Here is a 17,785-nt window from a genome sequence, read left to right as displayed (position 1 = left end):
GATAAAGTGTAAATCCTATTGTTTGGTTCCTTCTGATGGTACTCATGACAGGGTGTCTGCCGTTGTTTGATTCTTCCCTTGCACATAATTTGTGATAGAGTCATATCTTATCAATCTTAGTCTGAACCGCTGGATTCTGGGTGGCATCTTTGCAATTTCTTTCATGTTCAGAAAGGTGAGTAGTGGCTTATGGTCTTTTTCAATTTTGAAACGCAATCCCCTAACAGTCCAAACTTTTCTTGTATGCCTGTGTTGCTGCCGATGCTTCTTCTTCTATTGTGGTGTATCGTTGGTCTGTTTCTATTAGTCACCTAAAGGCATAGTAGACTGGTCTACTCTTTCTATCTCTCTGCACTTGAAATAAGACTGCCCCCAGACTCGTTGATGATGCATCTACTGCTAATAAAGTCAGTAATTCTGGGTCATAATGTGATAAGATTTCAGAAGAGATTAAAAGTTGTTTAATCCTTTCAAAAGCATTTTGCTGATCCACATTCCAGCATCACTTTTGACCCTGTCTCAACAGCTATCTCAAGGGCTTGTTGACCTCTGCTAAATTTAGTAGGAACTTGCCCACTTGGTTGAGCATCCCGGGGAATCTTTGAAGCTCAGTTATGTTCCTGGCTTGTGGAAATTCTCTGATTACTTTCGTTTATTCTGGATCAACTATAATTCCAGTGACTTGTACTATGTGATCTAGAAACTTGATCATAAGTTTGGCAACACAGATTTCTCATTCATAGTTAGGCCTGCATCCTGTAAGACTCTCGGGACTGCTCTGACTCTGCTTATGCTCTTATCTCCTGAGGCCATGTATAAGGATGTCTTCTATATAGCATACTATTCCTTCAATGCCTTCTAGAGAGTGAAACATTGTTCTTTGGAAAATTTATGGAACGGATGCTATTACAAAAGGCAATCTATTGAAACAATGATGACTGAACGTGGTCAATAATCTGGATTCCTTGTCCAGAGGCACTTTGCCATAATTCACTGTTTACAACCAATTTGGTAAATAAAGTACTCTTAGCAAGGCTCTCACCTATTGAGGCCATTGGTGGGATCTCACGTTCCACAGATTTGTTTAATTGAGTTAAATCCTTGGAGATTCCTATAGAGGCTTGGCTTTGGGACTGTACTATTCCTGAACACCATTCTGTTGGCATGGTGAGATAACCCCTTGCTGTTGCATCTTCTCAATTTCACCCTTGACTTTGTCCAAGAATGGGTGGGGGACTTTCCTCAGTGTAAAGAGACAAATTGGTTTAGCATCAGCTCACTGGGTGATATGGTACTCAGTCTTTATCTCCCCTAGGCCTGTAAACAGTTTTGGAAATGCATTTTGAAATGTACTGCTGTAGTTCTCATTAGCAACTTCATGCACTTTATAGATTAATTTCAGTCTTAGGTGTGCCTTTCTGCATAGTAGAGAGCACTCTTGATTTTAAATTGCAGAGAGAAGTTCGAGGATCTCTTGGTCTTTGCATTTCAGCTTTACCGCTGGACATTCTTCTCGTGTATATAGTTTGTTCCCGCCACACAAAAGACATTTCAAAATGGCAGCTGGTGAACTTTTCCACATTTTGGCAGGATTAGACTTTGGTGTGTTTTCTCTGTTATGGTTTACAAACTGAATGGTCTCACTTGATCTTCACAATAGGACCGCTCCTTCCCTGTGAACAATTGCCCAATTCTGTTTCCTAAGCTCCATTTGCCTCACAGTCTGCACTGCTTTTACTACTGTTAAATCCTCTCTTGTTTGTAAGAGATCTGATAATGCTTCATCTAGGACGCCAGCTATGATTTTGTCGTGAATTAGTTAACACTTTAAGATTCTGTAATTGCTGTTCTCTGCCAACCTATAAAGAATGTTGATGAATGAATCTATGCTTTCGTCTGGTCTTTGCTTTCTTTTATTAAATGTAGCCCTCTCAAATTATTAAATTCTGATGGATGCTGAAGTAAGAGTTGAAAGTTTGCAAGTCTTCTTCATAAGGATTTAAATCTTATCGACTTCCTGCCTTGCTATCATATCATCAACAATATACCCTACTGCATAAAGTAGTGTACTGATCTGGTCTTTCTGATTTTTTTTGTGTAATCCTAAAGTAGTTCTGTACCTTGTGAATCTTTTTCTCCAGTTGTCCCAGTTATGGGGCTGTTGTGAGCCTTTTGCACTCTGAAATGATTCCGAAAGTAGTAGTGTGGATTCTATGCTTCTGTTAAGCCTTGGACTCATTCCTGATTTTGTGCTGCTGCTTGCTCCTTTGAGCCTTTGCTCACTGCTGCCCAGTCTCTGGGTCTATGTCTCAGCTTGTATCTCTGCTCCAGTGATATTCCGACATCTTGGTGTGTCTTAATTTTTTTTCTTTCATCCTTCCTTCGAGGATCTCTTTTCTTGCCAGCCCTGTGTCTTCTTTTTAAGGTTTGCTGGGTCTTTTACTCACTGCCCCCACATTTTGTTGTGTGGTCGGGATCTAGAAAGGGGTCTTGGGGATTGTCTATTCTCCTGAAGTATGCTGTTTGAGACTGTAAATGATTACTCTTTACTTACAGTAAGCATTTACACATTTGGACCTTTACATGAGGTTGGAGTTTCTCCTCTTTCCAGATCTTGCTTACTTCTCAGTCATGTGCTCTGATTTCATTATTACATCAGTATCATGTATGATCCTGATGTTAACCCTTTACTCTATACTCACCACAGCGATCATTAAATCTTTGCGTGTACTCGAGGGCAGTGGTGATTGCCGTCAATTAATAACTAACCACAAAATCCAGACCATTTGGACTGCTCTGTAGGCATGGCCCAAGAAGTTAGAAACTAATTTCTTCTGATCTTAGTATCGAGTCTAACTGTAACGTCAAACCATTTATGGACAAACTGCAGTACAGTCTATTTGTTTTAAATATATTTGTACAGAATACATTTCAAAGTTCTTCCCAATTAGGCAATAGTGTATCCAACTGAAGTTAAAAATATCCTTTGTTATGCAAACAATATGGGTGATTTTTTTTTTGCTGCAGCAATATGACAGCAGAAACCTGATTTTCCATTTGGTACAAATTTACAATCCTACCACAGTTTCTGTTTTTCCAACTCATTCAAGTGCCCGTTGCACCAGGACAGCTCGAGGAAAGAATAGGATAGTTTGCAAGAGGATGAGTGGATATAAAATCACTAGCTGTTTTCTACTACTCCCACCATAATATGTGACCTCCCTGATGTGGTGCAGCAACCATTGAACCTGATGCCTTATCATGTACATGGAATTAAAAAACGTATAACATTTTCTCATTTAAAAAATGTTCCGCTTACAACTTGATAAACCTATTGTGGAAAATAAAGACTGCAGCATATCAAGAATACTCTGTAGGTATTGACATATGATATTGAACTGGTTAGATTATTAATGGACAAGTCACTAATTTTCAAGAGCAATTCCAGTCTGAAAAATTACAATAAGATTTTCCTACTGGCCCTAGCTGGAAGCATCATTACTGATAGTTTACACCAAGGTACTAATGATAATGCTACAGGTCGAGTATCCTTTATCTGAAATCCGTGGGGCCTCAGATTTCAGATAATTTTGGTTTTCAGATATTGCATATAACCTTACATTTCAATAGCCTAAGTGAGAGCTATAGTCTAAAGTAAATAAAATGGCTAGAAAACTAAGATGTATCACTGAATAATAAATACAGGGTACCTGCATTAAATTTCTTTTTGACATGTTCACCACAAAACTCGCAAGGTAAACAGTGCAGACAAACAACTCGACTTCCCACACTAAACGTCGATGAGGCTCAAAATTTGTGTGGCTTTTGGATGTGTTCGGTTTTCAGACTTATGGATAAAACATACTTGACTTGTACCTTCACTGAATTCTATAATACATTATTGTTAGGTTTGGGGAAGCAACTGGGACTGTTGACAAAGGGGTCAATCAGTGGTGATAACTTCTGTTTCTTTTCTTTGGTTAAGTGCTGGTTGAGATAGTCAGATGGAAGCACATGTGATTGCTGAAAGTCACTTTCATGGATTAAAGTTGTCAGCTCTGTCGACTGAAATTCAATATTAGCAGAAGAAGATAGTGGTTGGGATTTGCATAAAATATCTTTAAAACAATTGTTCCCAACTAAAACATTATAGGATGCTGTTTGTTTAACCCAATGAAGAAAATGTACAGCACAACATAGAAAGTTTACTTACATTTGTCTTGTAATCAAGAAGACAAAAATAAATATTTGCATCTGTACCACCACTACAGTCCTGGTAAAATTTTGCCTTGTGGGAGCCCGATTCTGGTCAGTATAATTACCGTGAGTTTGAGAGAACTTTCTCAATAGCCCTTAATTCTTAAATGCAGTTTCACCAAGAATGACACCTCTTTTTTGCTTAAATGGTGGCAATGGTCACTTGTAACCTCTTCCTCATTTTACTTAAATATGACCCACCCTGAGGCCTCAATCCTTATGAAATCTAGAGGACACATTCATTGTGCTAGCATAGATAACAGAAGATAATTGCTTATACAGATTAACTAGTAAATCTGTTTTGCTCTCCATCTCAAAAAAACTAAGTTCCAAATTGGATAATTATGCTGAAAGGGGAGAATATATAAATGAAGCGTACTAATTAGACAAAGTTTGAACATACAATTCATAGGTTGGTTTAAAACAGATATTCCTGTCTCTTTTTGTTTGAAAAACCAAGCTGGAAGTCTAAAGCCCCATCGTGTAAGCTCCATCATGGTTAAAAAGAACGAATGGAAAATCAAGGGAAATCAACAAGTGATGCCAAGTATAAGCCGAAACTCCATAAATAATTGTTGCACATGCAATGTAATCTAGTATCAATAAGGTTAGCAACTTCATTTTGTATTCTGCTATTTGTGTCTATTCATTTACTGTCTGCCTCTTGGGTTTCTAGGGTATAGTACAAAGAATAAAATATTGGCCCAGATTTTGAATTAGGAATAACCTCCAAACAGCCACATTGGCACTGTGCTATTACCAGTATGAAATCTCATTCCTTCTGATTGTAATTATTGTTGGAGATATTTTAAAAAATTAAAAATTAATATCTTTTCAACTTCTCTGCTTTCTTTATCTCTCCTAATCCCATCTTTCTCTCTCTATTTTGCCTTCTGTACATGGTTTTACAGTTCATTAGTTATTCTGATTTATACTTTATCATGTCTCACTGAGGATTCTACAATCTGATTATTTGAAGAGACATGCTGTGTTGCCTGCCTTACTTAGACACTACAGATCTCCTGTAGAAGGTGTCATGTTGAAAAGGATCTGTAAGTATCATGAGAAAGAATTTATCCTTAAAATTCATCCTGTCTCTGAAGAAGTGGAGCCAGGACCAGATGACAGATAAGTTTGGGGGGTGGTTCGCTGTGGGGCCAGGATAGGAAGCCCAAGGTGGTGTTGATGCAAGGAGGGTGGGGGGCATGGTGCACAGGCGAGGTGGGGAGAGGGCACTGGTGAGGGGGAGTTGTTGGGGGCAGGGTAGAAAGTCAGGGGCAGACCTTAGGGTGGGAACTCTGATCAGAAAACAGGGCCTATGAAGGAGGCACCCACCCCTTCCCTGGCCTAGGCCCTAGCAGGTTTGCCTTATGGTTTCCGACCTGTCGCTGACCTCTTCCCACTGTCTGAAAAATTGTGAAATTTTAGAGGCTCCCTGCCTGCAAACTCACCCACTGGGGGACCATAAAATTCTGCCCCATGCATTATCGCTTAAAAGCCTGTGAAAAGCCTTTGGGTAGCTGTACGTGTGACCCCAAAACCTGGACCAATGTGGCCTGAAGAGCTATGTTTAGTGAGATGTTAGGTGTCACTTAACCAATCTGAAGAACATTTTTAGGTTATGGAAAATAAATCTGCTGTATGTAGTATCTCTTAAAAATAGCACTCTTAAAAGTGAACATTGTAGTTAAGTATAAAATTAGTATATATTTCTTTTCATAGCGTACTATAGCTCAAAAGGAGAAATTTCAATTGTTTACTTTTGACTGGAAATGGAGTAAAATGCTACTGCTTTCTTTCATGTACTAATAAATTGTAGCTTGCTTCCATCAACTTAACATCTAGTAATTGTAATACATAACACCACACATTCTACTGACTCTTATGGGAGACTGGCCTTTACATCACACATATCTAATATGATTTCCCCTTTTCTTTCATATCTTTTTACAATAAGTACTCTCAGATTTTATTATATGATATCTGAGCATGTCGTGCAGTAGCAGTTTGCTCAAATACATGCAAACCTGACAAGTGTGCAAAAGTTTAGAGGCTAGAAAATTGCAGCTAATCCTTCCTTTTAATGCTGTCATGCATATGGTTTGAACTTAAAATACTCAGACGTGAAAAATAAATCACAATGACAAAGCAAGGCAACTTGTTCACAGTCATAAAGTGAAGATAAACATGTTTACACGGAAAACTATGCAACGCAAACCATATGCATACGGAAGTAAGAAAAGATACAGGTACCGTGGACTGTGGGATACAGTCAGTTTTAGTCAAATCACAACCAATTATTGAGGTATATAAAAAGTTGTAATTTGCTTTTATTGTTTATAGCTGGGCTTTTCCAGCCCTAATGCAGTGAGGCATTCAAATTACCATTGACTTCGGTGGGAACAGAAGATCCTGCTGATTGGAGGAGCTGGAAAATCTCACCCTATGTCTTATGGTTTTCTCCCACAATTCACCTTACCCCCTTTCTTTATAATTCATTACCTAACTACTGGCTCATGCAGAAATCTCACAAATTAAACTTAGAAAGCAGCAAAATAGTTCAGTAAGCTGCAAAAATAACAAAAATGTTTTTTTCACACTTGTAAACAACACTGACATATACCTCCTGTTCTTACCAGACGGGGTTGGGTTATTCCGTATTAAGTTGTGAAGCAGATAAGGAAGAGATAAACTTTTATAAGTACAACAAATAATTAAACATTGATTTTGTTTTTACACTAGTACACTCTAAATTGGGATTTCAAACATGATGACTAAAATGTTACATATTTAGAAAGATTAAGAACACCTCTATTTAGCCTAAGAGGAGATATTCATGGTACTCTTGTAACTGATATTAGAGAATTTAAGAATGGACAAGTTCTTGCATTATATGTTTGAATGGCTGTTAAAAAACGCTGGGTTTAGAAACTCCAGGACTGAAAACACCACACAAATGTGATATTTGTAACACACGTTAATGGTTTGTATGCATTTTGTTTATCATTTAAAGTAGATCACAGCACAATTTCACTTAAAGATATTACCAAAGGATTACAAATCCTATACAGTGGAATCTCAACCTCAATGTTTTATCACAATCTGTTCAATGAAGAGTATTTACTGCTTACTTTGGGCCTAAAAATGCTACAGTTTAACTAAAAACTTTCGCCGATTGACTGACCATTCAGTGCGTATTTTTAAAAGTTACAGTTGTGCACTACAAAAAAATTCCTGTCAACCTAAATGCTTCTCCTGAAATGGTAGTAACTGCAGAATATCTGTGCTTTCCAGGGAAGTGGGTTTTGGTAGATAGGAAAGGAAGATGCATAGGCACAGTTCTCATATGGCTCTGTTCCAAAACTGCTGATCTGATACTGGGTTGTCTCATCAATTTATTAAAAAATGTGAGCTGATCACAAAAATTACAAGCATTTGTTTGTTTCCATACATTATTAGTGATGGATGTGAAAATTATCTTGACATATTTGAAAAATTATCCTTAAACTATCAGCTATTTAATCACCAAAGAAGTAGAGATTTAATATGCTGAAGGACTGTTAAGTGCCATATTACTAGTAATTTTGAGGCAGGCATCAAAACACCAGGATGTTTCTACTGTAGTGAATATAGCATTGGCAATAAAATACGAGCATAATGCCTCCAGTGTTGTCATTCTACTCAAATTCACATCTTCAAATATCATTTGTATTGATATCGTTCAGCACATAATGTCAGATTAGTCAGGAAACTATCTTTAACATTTGATGGTACCGACCGGGTTTCTGACTGGATCACTCAGGCTACTTTCCAAAGCTCCAGTTCCATGAGTCTTTAGTCATGCAGGTTATAAATAAGAAAATTAGGTAGACTATAGGATTATTTTTGAAACTTCAAAATTCTAATAGTATATTCCTAATCATTATTATCATTTTTATATTTCTTTCAATCTTAAATCACAAGTTTTGTTTAATGTTTTCACTCAATTTAATCTCAGTTGTAGAATTCTAATTTATCAACTGTGCCAAGCATGAGCAGCAATAGCTGTGTTCCAAATATCTACTTGTGTTTATTAATAGCACATTGACAGTTAGTCAACTGCTTCCAGTGTCCCAGATAATTTTCGGTTCTACTACTTACAGGTTTTGTCAATCACAGTTCTGCCTACTAAAAAGAATCTCACTAATAAACAGATCTGTTGTACATACCATGTTCATATCTATGCCATTTGTATACGTCCAGGCATGTTGGAAGTATTCCTCTAGCCTCTGACGGAGAGGATTGGGAATCTGATGAAAGCGTATAAATTCCTTGACTCGAAGCATTTGCATGTGATACCTTGCTGTTCCAGAATAAAGCCTTTGGATAATTGCTGAGACATTACCAAAGATACTGGCGTACATTAATGCTGGTCAAGGAGAAAACATGGATTCAATTAGACAGGTTAGGCATCGTTTACATTTAGTAATTTTTAAAATATATTATACCTGGGAACATAGGACTTAGGAATATGCCATTTGGCAATGTATCAGTTCAATTCATAAGTTTAGAAGTAATTATGAATTATCTTGAATCATAGCTGTCAAAACTAGCTGTTTGGCTTAGGCGTATCAAATATGCCAGATATTTTACTTGACTAAAGATTTTAAAATGTTACAAATAAAATTAAATCAAGCTATGTAGGTATTCCCCCAGTTTACAGAATCAAACTAGTGCTCATCCAATGTTGCTCAATGTCAGGCCATCACAATGGATGCACCATAGCTGAGTAAACGTGATCAGTGCTAAGATGTTGTGCAGCATTTATATCACTACAAGCATAAATGCAATTCAAATATCTTGATATATAATTAAGATATAATGTAAAATGAGTGACTGCCTTTAACACCCAGCTGTTAGTATTTGAGGTAGGTAGGCAATGTATCAATTCAATGTTGAACATTTCTCTAAAGTCCAAATTCTAGAATAATGACAGCTATAATGGTATCGCTAATCTTAGGATATCTCTAACCTAAATATGGAATTTCATTCAGCAGATCACTTTCCATTAACACTTAAATCAATCATAATCCTTAGCCATGCTTGAAGTTTCTCACTTATTTCTGTTTCCAGTGCCCAGCAGATTAGGTAGAATCATCCAATTGATCAGTTTGACCTAAAGACATGTTACATTCAGAGTTTAACCTCTGAGTGCCACCTTGCTCCAGTACAAGATAATTGATGTTATATTCTCATCATCACAGCAAACATTTTGACTGATTTGACTTATGCCCTTAGCATACCTAGCCTGTTGTGCTGAGAAGGGTTTTTTTAATGTCAACTTATTAACATCACCCAGTCCTGACTAGGGTTCTAAGCACCTCTTAAATTCAGCAGATCCCAGGATATGCAGAGTCACCTATATAGGGTACTATGCACCATGAACATTTTTGCACACAAGTAAATTATGCAGTAGTTGTGAAGCCAATTCAAGATGGTTATGTGCATGTTGCATAATTTAGAAACCAATAAGTTCACACCAGCATGAGTGAAATGGCAGCTTCAATAATCCATGGGAATTTCAAACATAACACTGATCTCAGAAGTCACACTGGAGCTGACACATTATAACATCATTACCTTGGGTACAACACAGTGGAATAAATAAGATCTGTACTAAGAAGTATTTATATTAAAACAAGCATATATTTAGGACAAATACATTGATACAATATTCTAAAAACATTAGATATAATTAAGAAATAAATAGGGGACTGGATTGAGGTACAGAAATAATCCTTCTTGATAAATTAGCCTATAAAAATGTATCATTATCATGTCAGCTTATTCAGAACTGTGAGAAATGACAGTGCCATGAGTATTATAAATTATTGATCAATAACTGATGACATCTCAGAAATAGCTGTAGACAATTATGACAATAAGGGGAAGGGGGCAGATTATTTCACAAAGTTCTTTACTTGACATTATATAGACCATGTCAAATACTAGAACATCACAGAATTGTAGTAACAGTTTCAGGGATTTATTAACCTTGAGGTCATCTCCAATGACCTTCCCCTTATAAAAAAGCAATTGCAGTATTTGAATATAATCCTGAATAGAGAACTTATTTAATGATGTTTAAGATGTTTGTTTTTTTTACAAAAGAACATGTCAAGGTTACAGAGCTGAAGCATCTTTTGGTATTCACATTAAATAAACTAACATTCTTTCTGATTATTTAGTATTAAAAATAGTTCAAACAGTAAGGATCACTTACAGCCAATCAGCATGACGCAGATGGAAAAGATCTTCTCCGAGTTAGTGTTGGGAGACACATTCCCAAAACCAACACTTGTCAGACTGCTGAAAGTGAAGTAGAGTGCTGTCACATATTTATCCTTGATGGATGGTCCAGAGCTAGCATCGCTGATATTATATCGTTTTTCTATTTGTTGTCCTAAAGAATCCAACCAGCCAATTTTGTGTACCAGATATGGCCGCTCCACGTTCCCAATGGCATACCAAATGCAAGCGAGCCAGTGAGCAATCAAGGCAAATATGCACATGAGCAGCATCAGAACCGCAGCCCCATATTCAGAGTATCGATCTAATTTACGGGCAACCCTCACCAGGCGCAGCAGACGGGCTGTCTTCAGAAGACCAATCAATGTTGTTGTCTGTCAAAACAGTAGAGTCATCAGCGATCAAGAAAAGTGACCACAGCTTTTTCACATCATCTAAATTAGATGTTTGCTATCATTGATTTTCTAAAAGATACCTGCCTGACATTCAGCATAAGAATATGCAGCACAATTGCTTTCAATACAGTAAACCCCAAATTGAATGCTTAGAAAACCTCAGTAATGTTTCCTGCAGAATAGCTCAGTGACAATTCTGAATAGTTATGCAGCAAATAAATAAATGAGGTAAGGAATTAACTTGATTCTCAGCACAGGTTCAAACCTTGACAATCATTAATAAATATTACATGCTTCCCACCGGCCATATTAGTTGCAAGCACGGGATCACTTTTCATGTATATCACATTTATCCTGACACCCTTCAACAACAATTGCCTACCCAACATCTAACAGAAATTTTGCTCAAGTCAATTAATTTTAGCATTTATATGGCTCTGATCCAGATTTCATTCACCTCTTCGACATGCTCTCAGGTTAAATCTGATGGTAGAAAACCTGGGATCCATATTTAAACCATTCCTGTGTTTAACATTTTACCCCACATTTGTCCTAGTACCAAGATTACATTTTTCTACCTATAGAACATTGCCTGTCTAAGCTGTTCTCTTCCCCAAATGCTGTTGAAGCCGATATATGAACCTTCATCACCTGGAAGAAAAGATTTTCTTACGCCCTGTTCACTGTCTTAGTGTCTCCATCCTTCGTAAACTTCAGCCAATTCAGAATTCTGTAGTCAGTGTCCTCTCCCACCATTATCACTCTTGCTGAGTTTCACTGGCTCCCTGTATTCCAGTTAATGAACTTTCAATCTGTATACTCATCTTAAAGTCCCTCCGTGCCTCACTGAATGCTATCTGAGAAATCTTCTACCATCAAACTTCCATGTCCATACCCTCTACTCACCTGACCCTTCTCTTTCTGCTGCACTATTGGAGGCTGATCATTCAACCACTGTCCCTTGGGGTTCTCTCTCAAACTAATTCACTTTGTTACCTTCCTTGCCTTCAAAAGCCTCGTAAAACTTCTTCTTTGCCATTATTTCATCCCTTAAATTTCCTCTGCTTTCTCAGCCACTGTTCACTTTCTTCCATCTTTTAAAGTGCTTTGAGACACCTTTGGCTCAGTTGGATAACCCATCAAAACGGGCACAGGGATCGCGGAGATTAACCTGCGCCTATTGATTGCAATACTGGCAGCGCACCAACTTCATCCTGCTCATTTCAATATTTCTGCATCTGGCCAGTGTTAATTGTGCTGTCTATTGGCTCTTTGCATCAGGAGCTGGCCAACATCAAGGGGCAGAAATTTTCACTTGGCAGACGGGCACGTGCCCGACCCGCTCGAGCGTGAAATGATGCACGTTGACGTTGGCCGAGCGTGCCAACGTTAATGCGCAGTCGTGCGATACTTCGGTCGGTGGGTGCACATCGGAGCCGGCAGTACGCCCACTGACAATTAAATAGCCTGTTAAGACCATTAAGTAATCAATTAATGTAATATTTTTCCTGCCCATCAGATCTAACAGTTGGCGGGCAGGCAAAATTTCTGGAAATCAAAATAAAAACTTGAATTTTTCATCAATAACATGTGCCTTCTGAGGGGACATGTTTTATTAAACTTTTATTATTTTTTACTTTTTTTGTTAGATCTCTTCATCTCCCTGAGGCAGCTCTGTGCCTGAGAGAGATTAGGCAGGGCTCACTCGTGCGCATGCTCACCCTCCTCCCCTCCCCACACCACAGACAGTGCTCAGCGCTGCCGCTCACATTGGCCCGCCAGTATGAAATCGCAGTGCGGCCCTGATCGCCCCTGCCCGCCAAAGGCAAAATTCTGTCCCTTAAATGCATGGGGTGGGGAGGGGTTACATTTTGGCTGAAGCTGGTGCTGGGAATTGTGGTTGAAGAAATTCTAACCTGGGAGAAAGTGAAAAATGGCACAACAGGGGAGTGAGTGGACTCCAATCTTTTCGGAACCTTGTACGAGAGCCCATCCTTTCCAGCATGGAAGTGGTCATCAAATCCGTTTGCACATTTGTGGACCCAAACATGATACATCATTCGATGCTCATGTCATAGCCTCCGTTACAGCGCAAACAGCAGCCATCCAATGTCTGAGCTCTGAAGTAGAAGTTGAGACTGCTGTCATGCAAGGCCAGTTAACTGCCATGCAGGCTCAGATTGCTGTCATCATGGCTGTGGGTGATAGTGTGCAAGAGGTCTCACAGCAATCCAGCAAACTGTCCACCATCAGATCACTAGGATTGCTGACATGGGATCCTGTGGGATTGGCAGTCACTCCATGAAATGAATCTGCAGCTGGGAAGGCAGCATTCTTTGTCCCACTCTCTCATTCCACTAGTGCTCTTGCTGTTGCCTGTCTGCCAACCAGCCCAGATTGCTGCCTCCTATGCTGAGACAGTTTGCAGATGAACATTCTAGACTCAGAGCTGCTCGAGAACTACTGCCACCCCCTCCACCCAAAGTCATCAGCTTTCCACCAGCTATGCCCCAGCCACTGATGTAGCACCTCACATGAGCACTAGAACAGCTAAAGGCACATGGAAGACAGGTACTAAAGAAATGCATAAGGGTGATTAGTTGACTCTTGACTGCATTATGGTATGATTTAATTTATAAATTTGTTTTGGAATGTGTATTTTGTGGTGGCTTTCTTTCTGCATTGCAGCCACATGGAAATTGCCATGGTCAGTGACAGAGGGAGGGGAGGGTTTAGGATTGTTAGAGAATGGGAAATTGGGACTTCACTCAGATGAGTTCTTCAAGGACAGCCCATGCAGAATGGAACTTTCTAAGTTGCCTCCTCCTTTGCCTTTTCCTTCTCTTCATGCTGCTGCTCAGGGTATCACGGGCAGCAAGGTCTGTCCTCTCATGACGATGAGCTTGTGCAGTATGCAGCAAACCACCACATATCTTGACATTGGTACTGCTGAGGGGTGCAGGTCTCTTCCAGAGTGGTCCAAGCAGTAGAAATATTGTTTCAGCACGTCAATCGTATTTTCTATTACAGTTTGTAATGCAGCATGGTTTTTATTGTATGCATGCTGTGTATGGGTGTGGCACTGCACACTGGATTCATCAGCCATTTCATCAGTGGATAGTCCTCATTGCTAAGTAGCCGCTCTTCAGTTTGCCTTAGAGACTCAAATGTACCAGTGGTACTGAAATACCACAGAATGAAGGCTTCGTGACTACACACAGGCTATTGACCCTCATGATTCACCAACTATAGTCACACACCGGCAGGATGTTGAGGAAGTTGAATGCCTTTTGGTTCCACCAGGGGGAAGAGTTGGCATGCAGCACCTGTAAGGCAAGGAAGGCTGCTCCCCGGGTCTCTCACTCTTAGCTAGAAACCCTGCGGTGGGATCTGAGGAATTGCACTGAGGCAAGTTCTCCCAAGGATGGGAGGAATAGGACAACCCCTCAAATCAGTCAGGTGTGGATGGAACAGGCCAAGTTAGTTAGCTGTAGAAGTGCAGTCCCTCCAAATTGTAGACAGTGCACCAAGAGGATTCAACACCTCAGGAGCACAGACAACCTGAGTGGCATAACACTTTCAGGAGACAAGCCCCACACTCTGACTTGTCCAGCATTCTCGTACACAGCACTCTCCAGGTCAATACTCTTGCAGCTCCACACATCCCTCTCCCTGGCACCTCACATTCCCATCTGAGCAGCCAACATTCATACACAACCTCATCCTACTGCTCTCTCACACCATCCTCACAGTCACCCTCCACAAATGTTGTCCTTCCCTCCTCTCCTCACAAGTCATTATTAACACTTACATCTCTCTGTTTTCTCTCCTTGCAGGAGTTTACTATTTGGTAAGAGGCAGGGGCATGGAGGCGGGGGGTGGGGTACGGGAGGCGGTGGGGAATGAGGTGAGGGAGGGTGATGGATGGTGGTCCTTAAGTGATAGTCACCTTGTCAGCCAAAGGCAACGTCTGTCCACCTGCTCCACTGGAAAGGAAGCCTTGTTGCAGGGAGCTGCAGATGTCAGCAGCGACCTGCCATGAGAGCCTGAGCCTCCTGAGTCACTGGTGCTCACGCGTATCGAGAGAGCTGATCATTTGCATTGTAAGGTCTGTGCTAGGGGTCGTGCCTCCTTCCAGCTAGATCTCTGTGGCCATTCCCTCTGCCCTTTGGAGGGGCATGTGGCTAAGAAGGAGGCATCAGATTACTGGCGTTGCTCCAGCTGCTGCTGGTACTGTTGGTGGTGGTGTGGGTTCTGCTTTTGCTCCTCGGAAGAGGTAGAAGATGGAGCTGCAAAACCTGGTCCCAGGCTGTGTTAGTGGCTGGCAGCAGGGAAGTGTAGCTGAAGGTGAGTGATGTGCTAGACAGCTTTATGTGGAGGAGGTGGCATAGTAGTATTGTCATTGACTAGTATTCCAGAGACCCAGGGTAATGTTCTGGGGACCCGGATCTCACCACGGCAGATGGTGAAATTTGAATTCAATAAAAATCTGGAACTAAAAGTCTGATGATGACCGATTGTTGCATTGTCGATTGTTGTAAAAGCCCATCTGGTTTACTAATGTCCTCTAGGGAAGGAAATCTGTTGCCCTTACCTGGTCTGGCCTACATGTGACTCCAGACCCACAGCAATGTGGTTGACTCTTCGGTGCCCTCTGAACAAGGATAATTAGGGATGGGCAATAAATGCTGGCCTAGCCAGCGACGCCCACATCCCATGAACAAATAAAAAAAAGTGCCTTCTGAGATGCTACCAATCACCTGTCAAACAGTGATAGCTAATTCTGAAAGAGGATGTCTCTCATAGCCACAATTGTAGGCAGAATTTTACAAGCCCCCGACAGCAGGTTTGTAGGTGGGGGTGCCAGTAAAATTCCCCAGTTGGACTTCCCACTGCTTACTTGCTCATTCCTTGACCTGTTTGAAATTTAATGAAGGGTGGCAAAGGCCCCCTTTCGTGATCAGGTATCCTCCCCCAAGGTCTCCCCAATGACCCCCCTAACACCGCCACCCCCCCATGCTCCCTCATTCCTGGCCTTTCAATCACGAACTCCACCCCCTCTCTCTGTCCCCTCCCAAATCTCTCCATCTCTCCCCGACGCAAGACCCCACATGGATGTCCAGCCTGGCTCCAGGCATTTAAATTTAAGGGACTGCCTGTAGCCCCAGCAGTGACCACTGCTCCTGGTGGTGCTGTTGGGACTACAGAGCTGCAGGTCAGTCAGATTTGCTGACAGCTCTCTGGGGCAGGACTTCTTTCCCAGTGAGGAGCAGAGGTCCTGCCTTCAGCCAATTAACGCTCAACAGAGCATTAAATGGCAGCTGGGCTGTTGACATCAGCAGAAATGCATTCCCTGCCAATGTTTTTGGTGGCGGGGCGCTATCCAAAAAATACTGAACAAGTCAGCTTCACTGGAGAAGCATCCCACTGTGCACTCCTGTTGGTGACCCTGGCAAGCTGCAGACACAATGTGGAAGTCCTTTGTTTCTATGAAAGAAGGAATTCATGGTCATAAAGCTTTTAGTTGTCATTTTAATGCCAGGAAAATATAATAATTTTCATAATGTTATTGGAATTTATTGTGAGGTAAGAGTAGTGCGTGTGTGACTTAATTGAATTAAAGAGAGCTGGTCTGAAGGCTTTGATGTATCAAGAAGAGAAGCTAGGTTGGTAATGTTAACTAGGTAAACATGGCTGAAGTTTTAGAATGTGAGGTCTAACGGGAAAATTTGCATCTTTAGGTAAACCAGAGTAATTTGAATTTCAAAAGAAGTGGTGAAATGTTATACTTAGCCAGGAGAAGCCAAACAGTGTGTTCATTTTCCCAAAGCTCACTGATAAAATTGGTACTATGAAAGATTTTTATTATTAGGAAAGTAGAGTTGTAAAGAATATTGGGACAATAGGATTTACATTAAAAAGGGAAAAACCTTTATAAAAGAGATAAGGTATGTGTAAGAAGAAGGCATTCTAAGATCTAACAAGGGTGAGAAGCCTCCAGCCTCTAAGCCTCAAGTTGTTGTCTACACGAACTGAAGTGAAAAAAACTCACTTTGAATTCGAATGTTCAGGGCATCGTGTTAATTTGCCTGGGTCTTTTAAAATCTCTGTGTTTTTACTGTTGCCTTAACGGAGGTGTAACTGGGAGTAAGATTAACTGGGGGAGCTAGGAGTTATCATAGTAGTAATTTGTAAAACTATGTACGTGCTTAAAATCATTTTTTTATTAATAAAGATTTAATTTAGCTTTGTAAGAAACCTATAAGACTTGGTAGTCTTATTACTACTGTATTCAAGGCATGTATCTCAAAATAAATACAGTTGTAAAATAGTTGTGGCAGTTGTTTAAAGTTTCCCTCTGGGATTTGAACAACTCAGCATTTACCATTCGCTGTGCCATAAGACTTAACCACCTCAGTAGCTTTCCAACCAGATCTGCCAGGGTTCCTGGCAGGAAATGGAACCCACCCTGGGAAAGCAAAAAGAGGGAGGAATGACTTTGGGATTCCAACCCAATGCCATCATACAGGACTTTCCCACTTCACATACACACAGGAACTGACAAACATGTGGTTGGGTGAATATTGCCCTATAGGTTTAAACAATTATGAGGTTTATAAAACTGTTATATTTTAGGTCTATGTATTTAATTTAAGGTAAAATGTGACCTGTTCTGAAGTCATTCTGACAGGAAGCCTGGGGTGGTTTGATTGTTTGAGATTAAAGGAGCCTACATTGATTTACTGGGACGTACAGGAAATCACACTTGGAGACAATGGCAGTGGCTTATGTGCTAACAAGAATGTTGTCAGGGCTTGAAAATTGCAGCTATGAGGAAAGATTGG

At 40.3% G+C, this 17,785-nt stretch overlaps 1 protein-coding gene across 1 annotated transcript in view; it reads right to left on the bottom strand.

Moving 5' to 3' along the window:
- Positions 1 to 17,785, bottom strand: part of LOC121284684 (potassium voltage-gated channel subfamily H member 7) — a 208,575-nt gene that overhangs the window by 65,013 nt on the left and 125,777 nt on the right. The window contains exons 5-6 of the mRNA XM_041200241.1: positions 10,520 to 10,919; positions 8,466 to 8,665 (exon numbers count right to left, since the gene is read on the bottom strand). Coding sequence (XP_041056175.1) covers positions 8,466 to 8,665; positions 10,520 to 10,919 — 600 coding nt within the window. The remainder of the gene's footprint in view (positions 1 to 8,465; positions 8,666 to 10,519; positions 10,920 to 17,785) is intronic.

This window comes from Carcharodon carcharias, chromosome 12 (genome assembly GCF_017639515.1).
Source record: "Carcharodon carcharias isolate sCarCar2 chromosome 12, sCarCar2.pri, whole genome shotgun sequence".
NCBI classification, from domain to species: domain Eukaryota; kingdom Metazoa; phylum Chordata; class Chondrichthyes; order Lamniformes; family Lamnidae; genus Carcharodon; species Carcharodon carcharias.
Note: the sequence above shows the minus strand (reverse complement) of the source record. Positions and strands in the feature narration are given on the sequence as shown.